Below are 17,484 nucleotides of genomic sequence, written 5' to 3' on the forward strand. Positions count from 1 at the left end.
GGTGACCAGTAAAACACACAAGATGATGCACGGAATGTTGCACAGTGGCAAAACATTCACCCCAGTCACAGATCTGGGTTTAATCCATCGCTATTTTGCTCACCAAGCCACCCCAGTTCAGACATGGCCATATGCAAATCAGTCTTGACCAAATTCACCAAATTCCACACAGGCATCACTAGATGAGGAACATTCCACTAGGGTGGTGACCCACAGTCAGGAGGGGAGGCATGAGGAGACCCAAGGCTGATCTTAAGATAAATGGACCTCGAGTTGGTTAGACCCGGTAAGGGTGGGGTGGGGTGGGGTGGGGTGGGGGGTTTGAAGGGTTTTGGGGATTGCCTAGTTAAAGTTTGGAAAAAATGTCGGAATGGAAAGCATCTTCAAGGGAAAGTATATATCAAAATTCTTGCGTTTATTATTGGAATGTTCATTGTGTCAACTATTGTCTACGATATATGTAATTGTATATGAACATGGACAATACCTTTGGAAAAAAGTAATAAAGAAGTTTATAAAAAATAAAAATAACTACATTTTTTATCTCTGCGGGTTGAAATACTAATTAGATTGTTTGGTAACTGGCTGACAGTATTGTTGCAATGAGCTTCCAATAGTCGCACATTTACCCTATTCACTCTCTTGAAACAATCTGAAAATTGTGAACACTATCACTCCCGCTCTATTTACTTACATTGAAAACAATTCCCACCCAAAAAACAGACAAGAAACAGACCTGTGCGGCTCGGAGGGGGTTGTCGTGGCTGAGAATCGAGAAGTCGGAGAGGCTGCGCCTCAGGAGCCCGCTCTCGGTGTAGAGCAGCTCTAGACTGTAGGTGCTCACCATGTCATCTGAGGCTGAAAGAAAATGCAAAGAAGAGTACAATCAAAGCCAGGCATACACAGCAATCTTTCAACCAGGTAGTACATCTACATTATTTCTCAACTTTCATGCTAATTGACCATTTTATTGACCATTTTACGCACATTTAAATTTTACGGCTTCGAGTGATGGAAGCCTACTTTGCAAGACGGCTTCAGATTTCAAATAGATAGAGTTATAGTACCTACCAGACTTTGCTGTTCCTGAGAACAGAATGCCTCATGCACTGCAAGGAAAGCACTCCATAAGAAGGGGATCGACACACTCAACACTGAGTCAGACAGCATCATAACGATTAAGAGGAAATATTCCTTTAGGCTAACTCAAACGAGAATGCCAATTTCAACAAGAAAAGAACCAATAGAATCAATAGGTAAGCGGGCTGACCCAATACCCCTCTTGGTATATTTGTCTGTTACTCATGACGTGAGCTCTAGCACACCACAGCAATATCTCCTTAAAATGACTGCAAACAAGTATTGGCAAAGCCAGTAGGTCTGGGTTTTATCTGCTAAAGTATTCAAAGACAGAGGTGCAGAAATGTACGTTTGGGCATGCCTTTGGAGGCATGTGCTAGCATATGAAAGGTAGAGAAGGTAAAGCATAAAGTAAATTGTTTTGTGTTCTTGAAGAAAACATGGTTTCTCCATTATAAATATTACTGGACCTGTTCCTGTAGTGACTCATTAAGGACTACATCACACTCCAACTTTATCTTGACGTACTTATTCATAAACACAGCACTGATCTCTGCACAGCTATCCCCATCCAGGTTGATCTTCCAGCTGTCCTTTTTCCCTAAATTTTGTATCTAGCAGAATTATACACTCCCTAAACTGCTCATTCTCCAGTGCTCATACGTTTCTTCTTCCAATAGTGGCATTGAGGTATTGTTGCTGTTCACAACATCGCTTTCCAAGGAAACCACCCATTTCACATTTATCCTCCCGGAGGAACCCTGCTCCACCACATCCCCTCCATTTACATGCTGTTTTTTATTCGTTCCAATAATTCCACTAAAATATTGGATGTCGACCACACAATCCTTTTCTGACCACCTGCTAATCACTGTGTTCTTAAGCAATCCATGTATTTTTCCTGTAGTCACTTTCTTTGGCAAAAGTCAAGCCATGCCTAATGAGTTTTCTGTTCCCATCTCTCCATATAAAATTTTAAGCAACATTTTTGTTCAACCTATATTTAGTTTTTAAAAACACAGGAAACATGGAAAAACAAGGTGCAGCTATGTAATTTTGAAAATCAAAACAAACTCTAACAACAGCGATACATATATTTTACCTTTGCAGAGAAGAACGATGTCAAGCACAATTGCAACTATCCTTAGTGCTACTTCGTATCGATTTTAGGTGTCACGGACCGGAGATTCCAAAGCCCCTAAATCTCCTAAGGCAATAATTGTCTTACTCTCAAAATACAGGACACAATGGTCCAGCACACTATTTCCAATTATATCCTAATATTTAATCAGTAATGACAATTATGTACAATGCTTATTCCAAATCGACGATAACAATTCAGTGGAGTTGTTTGCAGTAAATTCTTTACTTCTTTAATTTATTCTTCAAATAAAAGACTGTAGACATAGCCTACGCGTTTCGTCCTTCACAGACTTCTTCAGGGCAGAAAATATAGTTGTTTTTAATCTTTGTCAAGTACTTAAGTCTCTCCCCAATGGCATCCAACTTGATGTTAGATTGCCTTACAAGCGTTCTCTGTCTTTTATATCCAAGACAGTTGCAATAAAATGCTCTTGCACCGGATACTCAGTCCTGAGTCAGCGTTTTCAATCCATAATGCATTTAAAAGCAGGTTTTGGCCGGCTCCATGGCGTAGCGTCCTTCGTAGTCGACATATATTTTACCTGCAACCACTGATTCTCATTTTTCTTGGCATGTCTAACTGATTTCTGTTGCTTTATCTACAAACCCCATTGGGACAAATACTAATTCTAAGTCAATAAGTAAATGATGTCAGACACATTTGTGTTAACTGGCTCTGTAACCCGTAAGAATCTCTGCACTTATTTGGCACCAGGAACAAGTGGGAGTAACAACCACAACCCACTCCCGATGCAGGCACCCTCTCAATAGACCCTTTGGCCAAAAGGACTAGCATTTCCTGCAGTAGGAAGGACTTATGGTACTCCGTCAGTCATTCAAGGGATGGTGGAAAGTGCTGCTGAGTAGCCAGGAAGTGTAGGGCATACACATCCTATTCAGTTTACAGGACCCAGATGTCTGATGTTATGGCCTGTCTTATAGGTAAAAAAACTCGTTTTATCTTGCCTTCAACCAGGTAACTTGCTCCAATAAGGGCACACTAAAGGGGTTTGGCAGATGGGTCTGTGATAGGTGGTAGAGTGAGCGGCCTGCTCTCCCTGACTGTGGGATCAGTTGGTGCCAAGGCCTCAACCACAAAAGGGCTGGGAACCCTGCTAAGGCCGAAGTAATTGTCTTTATGGAATGCCCTTGCCAGAGCCATGGAAAATTCGAAAAGGCTGATGCATTTGGCTTGCTGGGAAAGGCAACCCCAAAGTTCGTTCTGTGACCCCGTTTTCTTTGAAACACTCCACAGCAGAGTTTTCTTTGTTCCCAAAAAGCAGAGTCCTATCAAAAAGCATGTCTATAAGGGATGACAGCACATCGCTGGTGAAACCCATAGAATGCAACCAGGTGTGCTGACGAAAACCAACACTATTGCAAATGGCTCGTCCAAGGGAATCTGTGGTATCAATGCCACATTGGATAGTGAATTTCCCAGCATCATGGCCATTTTGAATTGTTTGGGTCAGTATGGGACAAAGGTCTTTGTGGATTTCTGACGGGAACCTGAGCCAAAGAGTTGCAGAGAGCATGAGAAAAGCGACCTAAAAAGCAGCTGAAATTGATCGAGAGCCAAACTTGTGGAAGAAAATAACATTTTCTCAAAGGTCTCTGCCCTCTTAGAATTCATATCTGGAGGAGTAGTTCGAAAGGCATTTGGGTTTGTCCTGCCGGTGGAAGCTTGGACCACCAAGCTTCTAGGGTAAAGATGCGGAGTCAGAAAAGCAGGGTCGCCAAAAGCAGGGTAATGGCACATCATAATCTGGCGATTCACATGAGGACTAGAGCCAGGCTTGGCCAAGGGCCTAAAAGAGTGTCAGTGAATGTCTCATTCAAAGGCAACAAGGGCTCAGTATTGGTTTGCCCTTTTTGGAGAACTTCAGTTAGCACATTAGTTTTCACCTCCAAGATGGATAGCTGGTGATCGAGAACCTTGGCCGCCCTCCGCATTATCATTGCAAAGGAGGTACTTTCTTAGCAACATGGCATGGAGGTGAGAGTAAGCCAATATTTGAAGAGTTGTCTGTGCCACTGGCGTCCTGGAGGTGATCATACTAGTTTGTCAGAGCCTGTTCTGAATAAGGAATGCAGCGTCTGAGATCTTTCCCACAGAACTCGGATGCTGGGAGGCTCAGGTGAAGCAGGCAAGGGCTGAAGCTCAATGAACACTAAGACCTGCCCCGTTCGAGGTCAGGATGGCACCAACTAAGAGTTGAAGAGCACAACGGGTAGTGCCTCATCGTCGGGCGCCGATGGAATCGGCGTTGATGTTCCAGGGGCCAACGTCGAAAGTGGAGGCAGAATCTGCAAAGGTGCCGGTAGGGGCCCAGTGGGGCATCACAGGGTCCAACTGGCACTGAGGCCGAACTTGTCAATAGAATGCCAGATGGAGGACATCTCGGCTCCGTTGGGCCTGTAGACGCATTAGAGGGCATCAGAAGGGATTTGAAGAGTAGGAGCCTGGTCTCACAGAACTCCTGCATCTGCTTCCTTGCCACAGAGAGCCCCAGAAAATAGGGTTGTGCTGGGAAAAGTTGCAGGATTGTTTCAACACTGACTGACTTCAGGAGCAAGATCAAGAGAATTGACGATGCCATTGCACCTTCTCAGGATAGCAGGAGTGGCAGGAAGGGGCTGAGACCTGTTTGGATTTCTTTGCAATTTCTCCAACTTCTAAACCAGGAATGGAGTTGCCATCGACCTAAAGACTGGACCGTTCTGGACATAGAGCCTTCTGATGACTGACGACAGAGTTTCACCTCGCTGTCCTGAATGGCCAGTGGATTCATAGACGCAGAATCACTGCAGGCCCAAGAGTCATAAACCAACCGCAGGCAAAGCTGATAGGGATCTGTCACAAAGCTTTGCTTGAGACAGTACCTACAAGGTTTAAACTCTGTTGTCTTTGGTAGTGACATTTTTTTTACACACACAGGTTTCATTTAGAATTTTGAGGTAAATTAGTCTCAAAGAAACAATAGGAAGCTCTGGATCTGCGCCTGATGGTTCGGAATGAAAGAAACTGACAGTGCGCTGGAGTGGCTCTATCTTGGCTTTGCATGTCATTTCCAGAGAGGCATGTAGTCATTGCAGGAACCACACAGAGCCATCTACCGGTGTGCAGAGATACTGTTCAAATGTTTCCCATCAAGTCTGACGTCTAGGTACATATTCAATTGGTGAGGAATCTGCAATGAGAACTCTCCATCAGAAAGAGGAACTATAAAAGGAGAATATTTAAAACTAAGCACTGGCTAATCAGTCCTGAAAGCAAAGTGCACACATTTTCAGGCGGCTGTATAAGCATTATGCGGGGACCGAGAAAAAAAAGGAGTCCCAAAACACCAAATCCCCATGCATTTTCCACAGACTTCTTTAAGCAGGGCTACAGCAAAAAATGCTAAATGGAATGACACCAAATTTGTCAGGAAGCTAGATCTTGGTCCGCAGAGTTTGCTTTTTGGGGTTTGGTATAAATCTGTTCAGTAGTTTTTGATAAATTAAGGTTAAAAAAAATTGTAAAACTGGACAGCTGGGTTCGAGGGACCTTTGCGAGTTCCTCGAACTCAGTTTTAAAAAATAGAGCGTTCTTATTAGCCCAGGGAGCTTTTTCCCTTGGCCCGTCTCACTCCTGCAGAAGCAAGTGCTCTGATTATCGGCCAGCAACATGAGAGAAATGTTGCAGGCAGCCATTGCACATTACAGGAGTCGGGGACTTAGTCTCCTGTCCTGAACTTGTATTAAAAAAATTATATAAGGGGGCAGGGTAGAGATACTATGCTCCCTTGAGCCCCATGGGCTGGATCCAGAGGGTCCTCCAGGGGCAATAAAAAAATATGCAGTTTTTGCTGCAATCCTGCAGGACTCTCGACACAAATCGAGGCACAAAGAAAATGGCAGCCCAAGAACGCATTGGTTAACTAATAGGAGGGGGCAGCCAACCCCCCCTTCGCTGAGCCATTTTCAGCCCGGGACCCCATCCCCGGGGCCCAATTTAATTAATTTGAGGAGGAGGGCACATAATCCCCCTCCTTGAGACCTATTCAGCCCTGGGCATCCCATCCCCTGGGGCTCAAAATATTGATTAACCGGAAGGAGGCCCCCCCTTGTGTCTTTAAAAAGCCATGCGGACCCTATTCCCCTGGCTTATACAAAAAGGGAGGGGGACCATGTGCCCGCCCCCCCCCCCCCCCGAAGCCGTATTGAGCCCTGGGGACCACATCCACTGGGGTCACATTTATTAATATGTGTAGGGGGACACGCTGCCCCTCCCTGAGCCTTTTATGTCCCTGGATCCCCCATCACCCGGACTGGGAACCCAAACCGGCCCCGGCAAAGTGCTCGGCCGGCCCCCCGGGGGAGGTAGGTGGTGCGACCGAGCTCTTTGCCGGGCCGGTTTTCGGACGATTTTGTTACAGGGCCGATTTTGCAGCTATGCTGCATAATCGGCCCTGTAACAAAAACGGCCCCCAGGGGCCCAAAACCGGCCCCCACCCTTGCGGCGCATTGGGGATTGCGCGGTGCCCGCAACGGCCAGACCGGCCCTGACCCGGACCAGCTCATTTGCCCTGTCCCATGGTACCCATCCCCAGGGCACAGCAACTTCCCTGCCTGCACTGGCACGGGCAGGGAAATTTGTGTTTGAACCCACCTGGTGAGAGCATTTTCAAAACTCCCCCCAAACAGGAGCAAACACAAATTCTGCCCTCAATGGACGGGACTTTGAAAAATGCTCTCGCCTGCGGGGAGCAGACTTGAAATCGTTTCCCTGCTCGCTCTCATGTTTCCGATTCTAAAAAAGAAACAGGAGTATCTCATTTCCAAATCACCCTGTGAACTAGTGACTGAGCATCAGTGACCTGAAATGTGTGTAAAACCAAATCAATATAGCAACCAAATGAGGGCAATTTGGTAGTGTTTTGCTGCATTGCTTCAGGCCGCTTGTTAGGTGGTACCCAGTCCTGCAGAGCATTCAAAAGCTTGGGTTGTATCACTCCTCTCTTCCTGCTTTAATAATAATCTGTTACATAAACTGATCTTATGATGGTAAAGACGTCTCAGTGATTACAAGGTATAGAATACATGATATCTGAATACATTTATTGAGTTTTATTGATCAATAGTTTTAAGTTTTATACAAAAAAGTATGTATCTCATGAAAAAGGTGTTTACGCCAGTTTTTAAATCCACCACTGCATGATGTTATCTTTATTGTCTGCGTCCCCATTGAAAGCTAAGGGCAGCAATATTATGTAGGCAGCCTTGATTGCCATTGGCTGGGAACAAATATTAAAAACAGATTTGAGGGCAATACTGGCTGCTCGGTAGTACAGTGAAAACCCCTAGACACACCCGTTTCTTCCTACAGATTGTCTGATAAAAGACTCCTTGTAAATGAATGCTAACCATTAATGGAAGACAAGCACTGTTTTGTAAACTGTGATGCCTGTACAGAGATACAGTCTCTGTCCCCGCACATTTTAATTCTGTAGTGAATTAGCTTTAAAATGCCCCACTGGTTCACTGCTATTTCACTCTAGGAATTCACATAGTTCCTGGTGATAAGGCCGGAAAGGTAAAAAACATTTTCATTTCGAAAGCTGCGTGTAACAGCATGCCATTTCTGCTATAGCTTTTCCCTCCAACTGACCCCTAACAATGCTATTGCTATTAAGAATTCTTCATCATCAAGGAAATATGAAAAGTATATGAAGTTTTTCAAACTGTAGGTTAGGCAGCTCAAAGTGGAGTAGGATATATTCATAAAATCAAATACAGACAATGTTTTAAGGCAAAATATATTTTCCCCGGTTGGCCTCCTTTGTTTACTGTCCTTACATTGCCACCATCTAGTATTAGATGGCAACAGCAATAATGCCAGATGTTGAGGGGTACACTGCTGCCTGGCACAGAAGTAGGCGAACAAAACTAACAGCTACGATCTGCTTCACAGCTTCGCCAGCTGCTTTGCCCAGAAATCCACAGGACACACAAAGCGCCAGAGGCACTCCGGCACCATCCTCTAGCCCACATCTTCACATTAGCCTGTTCGGTGTATCAATGCCATTTCAAAGCAAAGAGCTGTTATCCAGACACACACCACGGCCATTTTTTGACAAGAAGCTAAATATGTTGTTCTAAGAGAACTTTGTGGCCATCTAGTGTTTTTTTCTTTTTTTGATCAGTGGGTATTTAACTGATAGGCGGTTGAAACCGAAAACCAGACCCTTGTCATAAACAATCTGACATACTACAGTAAAGTAAAAAAATACGTATAAAAAACTGTTGTTGCTATTAATAGAAACTAATACGTTTTATCATGCTGCTATCCTCTGTTCCCATTGTTTAACACTAACACCTTATATGGTAATCTGCGATATTCCATGTAACAAAATACCTGCCTATCGGCTTTAGCACAGCTTATGGAAAACAGATCAAGAATATGGAATTTGGCCTAACCTTTCCCTGTGAACCGATAAGGCTTCTGCCCTTTAACATTGGCATGACAATATATTCAACACATGCCTACTGAAGTACGCATAAAATGTTGTAAATAGAATTATGTAGACAGCAGGACACGTCTTCAGGTTATTAAGATAGGTTTATTAAGTTAGACAGTATAAGAAAGCAGAGCAGTAAAACCTCACAGCTGACCAGACCAACCGCCAAGGCTGGAATCCACATAGACCAGATAAGAACACTCTTAGGTTAGAAGATCGAAACACTAAGAAAGGACTACAGACACCAAGTAGCCATATTGAACCAAGTAAGAATATACAACAAAATGGTAACACCCAGGCAAACATTTATAAAATTACAAATATGGACAAAATTGAAGCTGGCAAAATAATAAACAACCACTCACAAAAGCCCCTAACAAGCCTTGTCACAATTACATTTTACTATTTTACTACCAGAGCTTGTCAGAGTGGATGATCGAACACCAAAACTCTTGCCTACTATGGTAATCTGCCAGATTATTTGTAACAAAAATACCTTTCTTCGGACTGTAACATATTGTCATAAGTACTAGCTTTGTCATAATGTTTCATAATAAGCAGATCAAACCTATGAAATTTGACGTGTCTTTTCCCTATGGGCCACTGAAGCCTTAACCTCTACCATTGGCTGTGCAACTTCATGTCTGCCTATATTTTATTTAGGAAACAGCCTATAAACCCAAACGTCAGCCAACATCTCTGTTAGACACTGATGTTTAATCACCTTTCCTATAGAAATTGAAACTTAGAAGTGTAGCCAGGTTTTAACAGATTTTCAAGCACTTAACTGGAATGCATAGTGCTCTGAAACTTTAAAAAAAATATGCAGAATGATGAAAAAAACACATTCCAAAACTTTACTCTGTTATTTTTATGACAACATGAAACCTAACAGAGTTATAAGAACTTTACCTGCCATAAGGCCCGTAAACACAGAAGACCCACCAAGCCTTGAGAGTCGGTAATAGTTATTTAATTGTGAGTCTTTCAATACTTGCTGGAAAACGTTTCTAAAAAAAAAACAGAATAGCAACATTAAATTGAGGCATAAACCAGATATTTGTGACACTAGCATTAGCCACAAAAACATATATTTATGATCTCCCAAAGCAATCTGCACTCATCCATCATCCACTTCGGTTACTACTTTAATTAACTCATCTGTGTTTTTTCCGGTTGGGCCTAGGGATAGTGTTAGTTGGTTTTCCAGCCTCATTTAATCGAAATATTTGATAAATTCGAAACATGTGGGGCAGTGTAGCGCAGTGGGTCAGCCGATTTCAGCTACTGGACCTCTTGCACTGTAACAGCATTTGCCCAATCACATGTGCACGCACATCCATCTACAGGGAAGTGTCACTGCTGGTCGGCCAATACTTTACTTTGCCAATAAGTTTCTTCTTTCTATTCTTTAAGCTTTTGTTATTTCTTTTTAGTCATCTTTGAGTGTTTAAGATATGCCTTCAGTTTATATTAATTTACAGCCAACACTACCTGTTGTTTGCTCCTGTAAGATTCATATTTTTTTGTGATGGTTATTAAAACTGAAAATGTTTTCTTTACCTGTTCTAGTTTTTCCTGCTTATTAGGAAGCACTCATGCTGTTGTGTATGTGTAATATGTGATTTTCTTTTTAATTCCAAACTTATATTGAAAACATATGGCCTCCATACATGTTTTCCTTTTCTTTTGGGGCATAGGTATGCAATAAAATAATGTAAAACATTAATTAATCGCACAAGATGTCAAGGATAGAGGAGAAGTGTGGCTCAATGGTTAGAGCTGCAGACCGTGATGCAAAGGTCTGGCCCGGGACCAGGGTTCCATTCCCCGCCTCAGCAGGTCTTGGGCTCAAAAATTCCACGGACCTGATAATTCTTGCCTCGGTGCCTATTCCAATCATGGAGTCCCACTCTACAACTCTGGGCAATAGCTTGCTTAATCTCCACAACGGCCTCCACAAGGCTAAGGATGCCTGGCCTCCACCTTGGGTGTGCCCAGGAGTGGACGCCTCACAGGGAAAGCCAGGATGGGTTCCACAGCGGTATTCGTACAAGCGCTTTCAGACCCTTGCGGGTGAGTAGTGCGCTATACAAGTATCAATTTACAATTTACACTTGTTTGTACAGTAATGCCATCAATAATATCATGTGTGATGTCATATCTGATTTCATGAGTGTGGTAACTGATAATATGATTTGAGATGTCATCAGTGTTGCCAAGTATGAGGTCATGTGCAATGCACGGTAGGCTTGCATTACAGGTGGTCGCATACCTATGTATTGCTGGCCAATCTGGATTTTAGTTTTGCAACCATAATTTTACTCTCTGTTTATTTCGGGGAATTTCTAAGGTTCTTAAACACATAGTAATGTTTTATGAGCAGAAGCAACCATAGCCTACATGTAACAAAGATTTTTACATGTTGTTTGATATACTACATCCAATTTCCATGCGTTTACATTCCAGTATTCGAAACACTCTTTGCTGACAACCCATCCCACCGTTTGGCAAATCCCTTTTGTGTGGCTGTTGGCCTTCGGTTGCAACCTTCAGCCAACACTCTGTGCAGCAAAGCCTGACAGTGCATGACCTTCAGAAGTTCATAGTAGGAGCTGGCTGCTCTAGCCAGGCCATGAGTCCAACACTTGATCAGCCAACCATCTTTTTTGTCGGGTTTGACATCAGGGGCAGTCTCTATGTCCATGCACAGAGGGGTTGGCCTGCACCCAGTCTCTACTGTGGTCTAACTTGTTCTTCATAGCCACTGCTAGGGGTGCAGTCGCAGGGTATAGCTTACTATAAGGTCTTTGTGCTCAAACCACTCCATCAAAGGTTGTGAGCAGCATGTGTTGGGCTGCGCCCACCCTTACCTGAAGCCAATCCTCACTGTGTGGTGTTGGGCGGCAGGACTGCTTCCAAACCATATGAGGCGAAAACCTCAACACGCATCCTAAAGTCCATATGCAGCATGGGTTGGGTACATGGCCTGCAGCCAACCATTCATGATTTTAGAGATCCATTACTAAAGTGATGTCTCTTTATGAACTAAGTAGGCGGTAGTTTATTTTGAAAAATGAACACCAAATAGTAGGAATCAGAAGTAAAATGTGTGCAGGTCTTACAATCGTCCACAGTGCAGAGCACGGGGGGAATGTAAATGGCTCTGCTGTGGACCGCTACTAAGGCGGAAAGGTATTTCTTCACCTTGATGAATGCTGAGAGCGCAGAACATTGTTGATCTTGGAGAGCAGCAATTTAGAAGTCTCGATGTCCATTGACTCCAGAGCCAGGATAATGTTCCTGAAATCGAAGAGTGATGGGTCAGCAAGCAATAGGATCTCAGCAGCTGCCAGCCGAGCATTCTTCTCATAACTTTCTCTGTTCTGGTGGAAAATCCGCCGGAGTGTCTTTTTTACCTAGCTCAAAATGAATAAAAGGGTTATATTTGACCTTCGGAAGACTGGTAGTGCATCACGTTTACCACATTTAAACTGTACATATCAAAATCAGAAGCAACATATGACTGTACTGGCTATGTCACGAAAGGGGCAGTAATAATACTCAAGATCTGCTAGCATGCCCATAACTTTCAGAAGACTGCAATTCCATATCTGAGGAAGCCGCTGTCGAGAAGGAGACTAATAAAGGGCTCCGTTGTGGCTGCTACCGAGAAGCTGGTGTGGGGTGTGGGCGGGGGAAGAAGGGGAGGGGGTGCGATAAAAAAAAAGATAACTTACCTGCTGGCAGCTGCCTCTCCTACATCCTCTTCCTGGCTTCTGTGCAGACTGGAAGCAGGAACCACCCAGGCTCCCCTAAGCCAATCACAACGTTGCAATGCAGCATTGTGATTGGTCGGAGCGCAGTGGTTCAGCGCTCAGCCAGGGAATGGGTGCCTGGGCATGGTCTCCACCCAGGCTATAATGCCAGCCCAAGAAGTGCGGTCAAAAAGTATTGCGCACTTACAGAGTGCCACCACTGCTCCCCCCTATGCTGCCCAGCCTGGCCCGTCCCACTGACTCAGCATGGAAAAATAAAATGATAATAACCTCAAGTTATTATAATTATATTTTTCCTTTATGGCAGTGTTAAAAGCCAGTGGGGCGACGCTCCTCCGCCTTAGCGGAAGAGCTGCCACTGAAAGGACTGATTACAAATTGTGCACTAATCTCGTTTCAGGCGCGAACAGGACTACAAGTCTTGAACAAACTAAACCAAGCAAAGGTGTTTGCCCTGATAAATGGAAATGGCAAGAAGTGCACATTCCAGTATTGTTCAATTTGGAAGAAAAAAACAAGCACAAGTACTGCATTACCACTTACTCTAATGTCTGCAACTTTGAAGTTGATGCAAACTGCCACTTGCTAATTATCACAAATGGCAATTAGCAAGTGTATAATTTGCACCCGTGATCAGACTATGGCTTGTGATAAGGGCACTGCTGAAATGGCCCTTTTTGCAGGGTTATCTCCAAACGTTTTGCTTCTTCCTCCTATTTTGTCCTGACTTGCTGTTGTTGGTTTTAAGACTCTGGGCACTTTACCACTGCTATTCACTGCTAAAGTGCATATGCGCTCTGTGAAATTTGTATTATGGATCGGTGTTTCCATGACTGGAATATTTGATTTACTGGTACACCCCTAGTAAAATGCACTGAGTGTGTCAGGGCCTGTAAATCAAATGCTACTAGTGGGCCTGCAGCACTAATTGTACCAACCATATGAGTAGCCCTGAAAAGGTAACTCAGACTTGCCACTGCAGAGTCTGGTGAACAGTTTGTAACTGTCATGTCGACCTGGCAAGTGCACCCACTTGCCAGGCCCATTTCTTCCCTTTTCTTACATATTAGTCACCCCTAAGGTAAGCCCAAGGTACCCCTGTGGGCAGGGTGCTGTATCTGCTGAAGGTAGGACATGTACTGGTGTGTGTGACATGTCCTGGTAGTGAATTACAGTGCATTTTGTTTTTTTACTATGGAAAGGCTATCTGTCCTATAGCGTAGCATTGGTGTTTATGTATAACATCTTATAAATATAACTTCCCATTGGGACCAGATGGGAAGATAAAGATTAGTATGCCTGAACTCAGAATGTTAAAATTCATCTTAGTGGGAAGGTGATTTTTACATTCTGTGTTTAAAAATACAACTTTTAGAAAATAGGTATTTTCTTGCTTAGCCATCCTCTATGCTAGGATGTGTGTTGACTGTCTGGCCTTGTAGTGAAAGGGGCTGGGGATACGCAGTGGCTTGGATGAGTCACACCTGCAGCCTCTTTTCATGAAGACTGATCCCCACAGACTAACTTTGGGCCCCCGGCACTGTATTGCACCACTGCACAAGGCTGCTCAAGGTGACCTGCTGGTGTTGCTTTGGACTTTGCCTCAAACTCACCTCAAGTCCAGGGATTGGTCTCGTGGGCTGTAATCTACCTGCAAGCCGTACTTGTTTTTCTTCCCATTGAATAACACTGCAGCAACTGAAAACTTCTCTGTCGACTTTTGAAAACCAAAAGAATTTCTCTTGCAAAACGTACTTACCTGATTGTATTAATCCTGGTGCCTGATATATATACAATATTTCTATAAAGATAAGTGTTATTTGTATAAATTGGTGTGGAACTCCTTATTGAGTCACGTGTATCATTTATTGACCGTGTATGTATTTTGCATCTTCCTCCTCTTCAGATTCCCTCAGACCCTCCACTAGGGTTGCTTTGGCACACTCCTCTTGGATAAGCCTAAGGCTGCTCAATTACACTACCCCCTAGAAGAGCACCTTGGGATTGCTAGAGCAAACCCCGCTCCACGACTAAGGGAAGACCTGGAATCTTTGCAAGATATACCTTGTTTTAGTATATCCTATAAAGAGCCAGTTTTCTATAATCATGATATGCAGGGTTTCTTGTGGTTATGTTACTCATTGAAAATTGTATGCATAACTGAGTAATTACATCCACCATGTGTGAATAGTGATTGGTAAGGCTGTATTGATGATTTTATGTGGCACAGAAAAAAAATCTGCATGCAGGATAAGAAGCTAACTGAGTATTCTATTGTCATGATTCCGACTAAGAGCCACAGGTCTCCATAATCACGATCTTGCAATTGAGGTGCATCTGCACAATTCCTGAATATGAAACTAAGAACATTTACCACATTCATTATGACACCACTGCAGGTACATATGACCTGTGGGTTAAGGAAATCCCATTGTTGTTGCTTAATATAGGTGCTCTGTTGGACGACGGGGGTGCAATGCAAGTCATGTTCAACCAAGGGCGCTTAGCACATGAGGAAGATGTGCCATAGAAAGAAAACCTAGGACAACATGTCACCACTGCTGTCTGTAGCAAGTAGATGTAGGCAGCTACACGATTCATTGGTGCACCTATCACCTGGTGTTAAAATCATGATTCGATAGGGTCCGAAATGGCATTGGTGTGATGAACATATTCAATGGCAAAAATTAAGAACCTACAAAATGGTACTGATCAACAGGCAGCAGATGCGAAATCCTTTTCCCACCCACTTACTATCACATGTATTATCTCTGTAGTGAAGAATTAGTGGCCTGCTACCTTCTCCTCCAAAAGCCACCTTATTTTTCCTCATTTAGCCATCAGGCAAGAGCATGCAGCCATTGAGCTTGCATTACATTAAACCCTGCAGTTTCTTTTGATAGTAGTCCCTGTGAGTAAGATGTTAAAACATCATAGCCATGGTTAACAACACACTAACTTGTGATCACATTAGTGGCCTGTGGACGCAGACAGGCAGGGGCTGGGTAAATCATGAGTTGAGATCAATATTGTCCTGATCGATATCCATTAGACCATTGGCATTTTAAACAGGTATTCTGCTGGCACTTTGTTCATTTACAATACCAACATTTTGAAGCCTATCTGGATGTGTTTGCTGAGTACATACAAGCAGCTGGTATTGCACATCTGTGCGCCCGATTTGTTTAAATAATGAAGTTATCATGTGTAATGATCATTCACACATTTGAATCAGATGCCTAATGGTAACACGTGCTGTAGCCTGCATGGCAGATCTGCATGACAGACACTAGGAACCAGCTGCATGACTGTCACCCTCACTACATGGCGTACATTTATTGTAACATGACTTGCTGATATGCACCTACTTCACAAATATAACTCTGTCAGTCAGCACAGAGATTGGGAGCAGATACATGCAAGTCACACAATATAAGATGCATAATGGTATGTGACCCCCTCAAAACGACCCTCCTAAGAATCTATGGTTTAAATATTAATATGCAGCTGACCTTCATCTAATCTTCACTAATATCAGTTTACACATCTAACCTCATGTGACAAATAGCACACATACATTTAAATATGCAATTCATCATGTATTAACCATATAAATCAGACAAACATATTAATTTGTGATATCCATCAGTAACACCCCCCTCTCTTATGTCTTGTCACAGGTCTGAATACTACCCACTGCATGATATGCCATCTAAACAGAGTGATTTTGATTCTCTATAAGGAAAACAAGTATGCATAGTCCACCCAATATGTTTGTGTATCGATCTATTAACTGTCTAGAGTAGGGGTACATTAAGAAGGAAAGATTTTTCGCCCAGTTCTCAACCTACCTCCTCAGTGATGTACTCCCTGTGAAAGCTCTGCAGCGCAGTAAGGGCAGTAACTGACACCGATCCAGTATCTTCCTCTGCATATTCCAGGAGAAGGGGGATTGTCTCAGGGAGCTGAGCATTCTTCAGTGACAGCAGGTAGATGATCTCATCTTCCTCTTCTTCAGATTCCTTCAGACCCTCCACTAGAGTTGCCTTGGCATATTCCACTTCCTGTATAAGGGAGCGATTCCACATGAAGGACAATTACACAAGAGATGCATCATTTTAGTCTCAAGAAACGAGGTTTTTTAGAGAGATGGTGCTTTTTCCCTTCACTCTGGTGAAACATAACAGATGTGTACTCCCTAGTAATTTAGGGATATGTCTGGGAAATAGGCTGAGTATATTCTTAGTTCAGTTTACTATCTGCCTAAGATGGGGGTTATTGTACATATGGTCGGAGAACAGAACTTCTCTTTCTCTTGATGACCCTCGGTTTTAAGATTCAAATCAAAAGTGAGATGGAGGACTGGATGGCTAAATGTGCTATATATGGTGTTCTTGAGATCTAGGCCTCCACACCACAGGTCAAGACCCGTCCCTGTTTACAGGAACAAACGTCACTGCCAAGGTGGCCTGTTCATGATAAGGAAATGGCAACTCTACACGTGCAGAATTATCATATTATGGCATGGTCAACTGGTTTGTTCCTAGATCTGAGACCTTACTATTCTACATTTATATGAACAGAGTAACGGGTAGTGAAATAATCCCATATTCTAATGCTAGCAAGTAACATCTTGGAGGATCCTAAAAATCACACAAAAAAAATTTGTTTTATTTACAGGTGAATAGTGTTTGGAATAGTTGCTCAATCCAATGTTCAACATAAAGAAAGAATAACACATTGTGCTCTGATGCACCGTATTTCCCGGTATTACGTGATTGTTCTGTTTTGAACGGATTACATTTTGAACACAGCAGATGCTTGTCCTGTTTTTCAGTGGACGATTAAATAGTTGAAAAATATTGACTGGCCTTGCTGTGGAATGGTGTTGAATCTTGATAAATGTAAATGGATAGTTTGTACAAAGCAGGGTATGAGCGCTAGGGAATAAAGTGGTTAGCGACTGACTACGCAGCTTG

The 17,484-nt window shown here is 43.2% G+C and overlaps 1 protein-coding gene across 5 annotated transcripts in view; it reads right to left on the reverse strand.

Moving 5' to 3' along the window:
• Window positions 1-17,484, reverse strand: part of LOC147711306 (microsomal triglyceride transfer protein-like) — a 370,310-nt gene that overhangs the window by 83,205 nt on the left and 269,621 nt on the right. For all 5 annotated transcript variants that reach the window (XM_086922044.1, XM_086922041.1, XM_086922045.1 and 2 more), the window contains 4 exons: window positions 16,357-16,569; window positions 11,934-12,145; window positions 9,639-9,736; window positions 737-858 (listed from right to left, as the gene is read on the reverse strand). In XM_086922044.1, coding sequence (XP_086778170.1) covers window positions 737-858; window positions 9,639-9,736; window positions 11,934-12,145; window positions 16,357-16,569 — 645 coding nt within the window. The remainder of the gene's footprint in view (window positions 1-736; window positions 859-9,638; window positions 9,737-11,933; window positions 12,146-16,356; window positions 16,570-17,484) is intronic.

The sequence above is a fragment of the Lissotriton vulgaris genome, chromosome 5 (assembly GCF_964263255.1).
Source record: "Lissotriton vulgaris chromosome 5, aLisVul1.2, whole genome shotgun sequence".
Lineage (NCBI taxonomy): Eukaryota > Metazoa > Chordata > Amphibia > Caudata > Salamandridae > Lissotriton > Lissotriton vulgaris.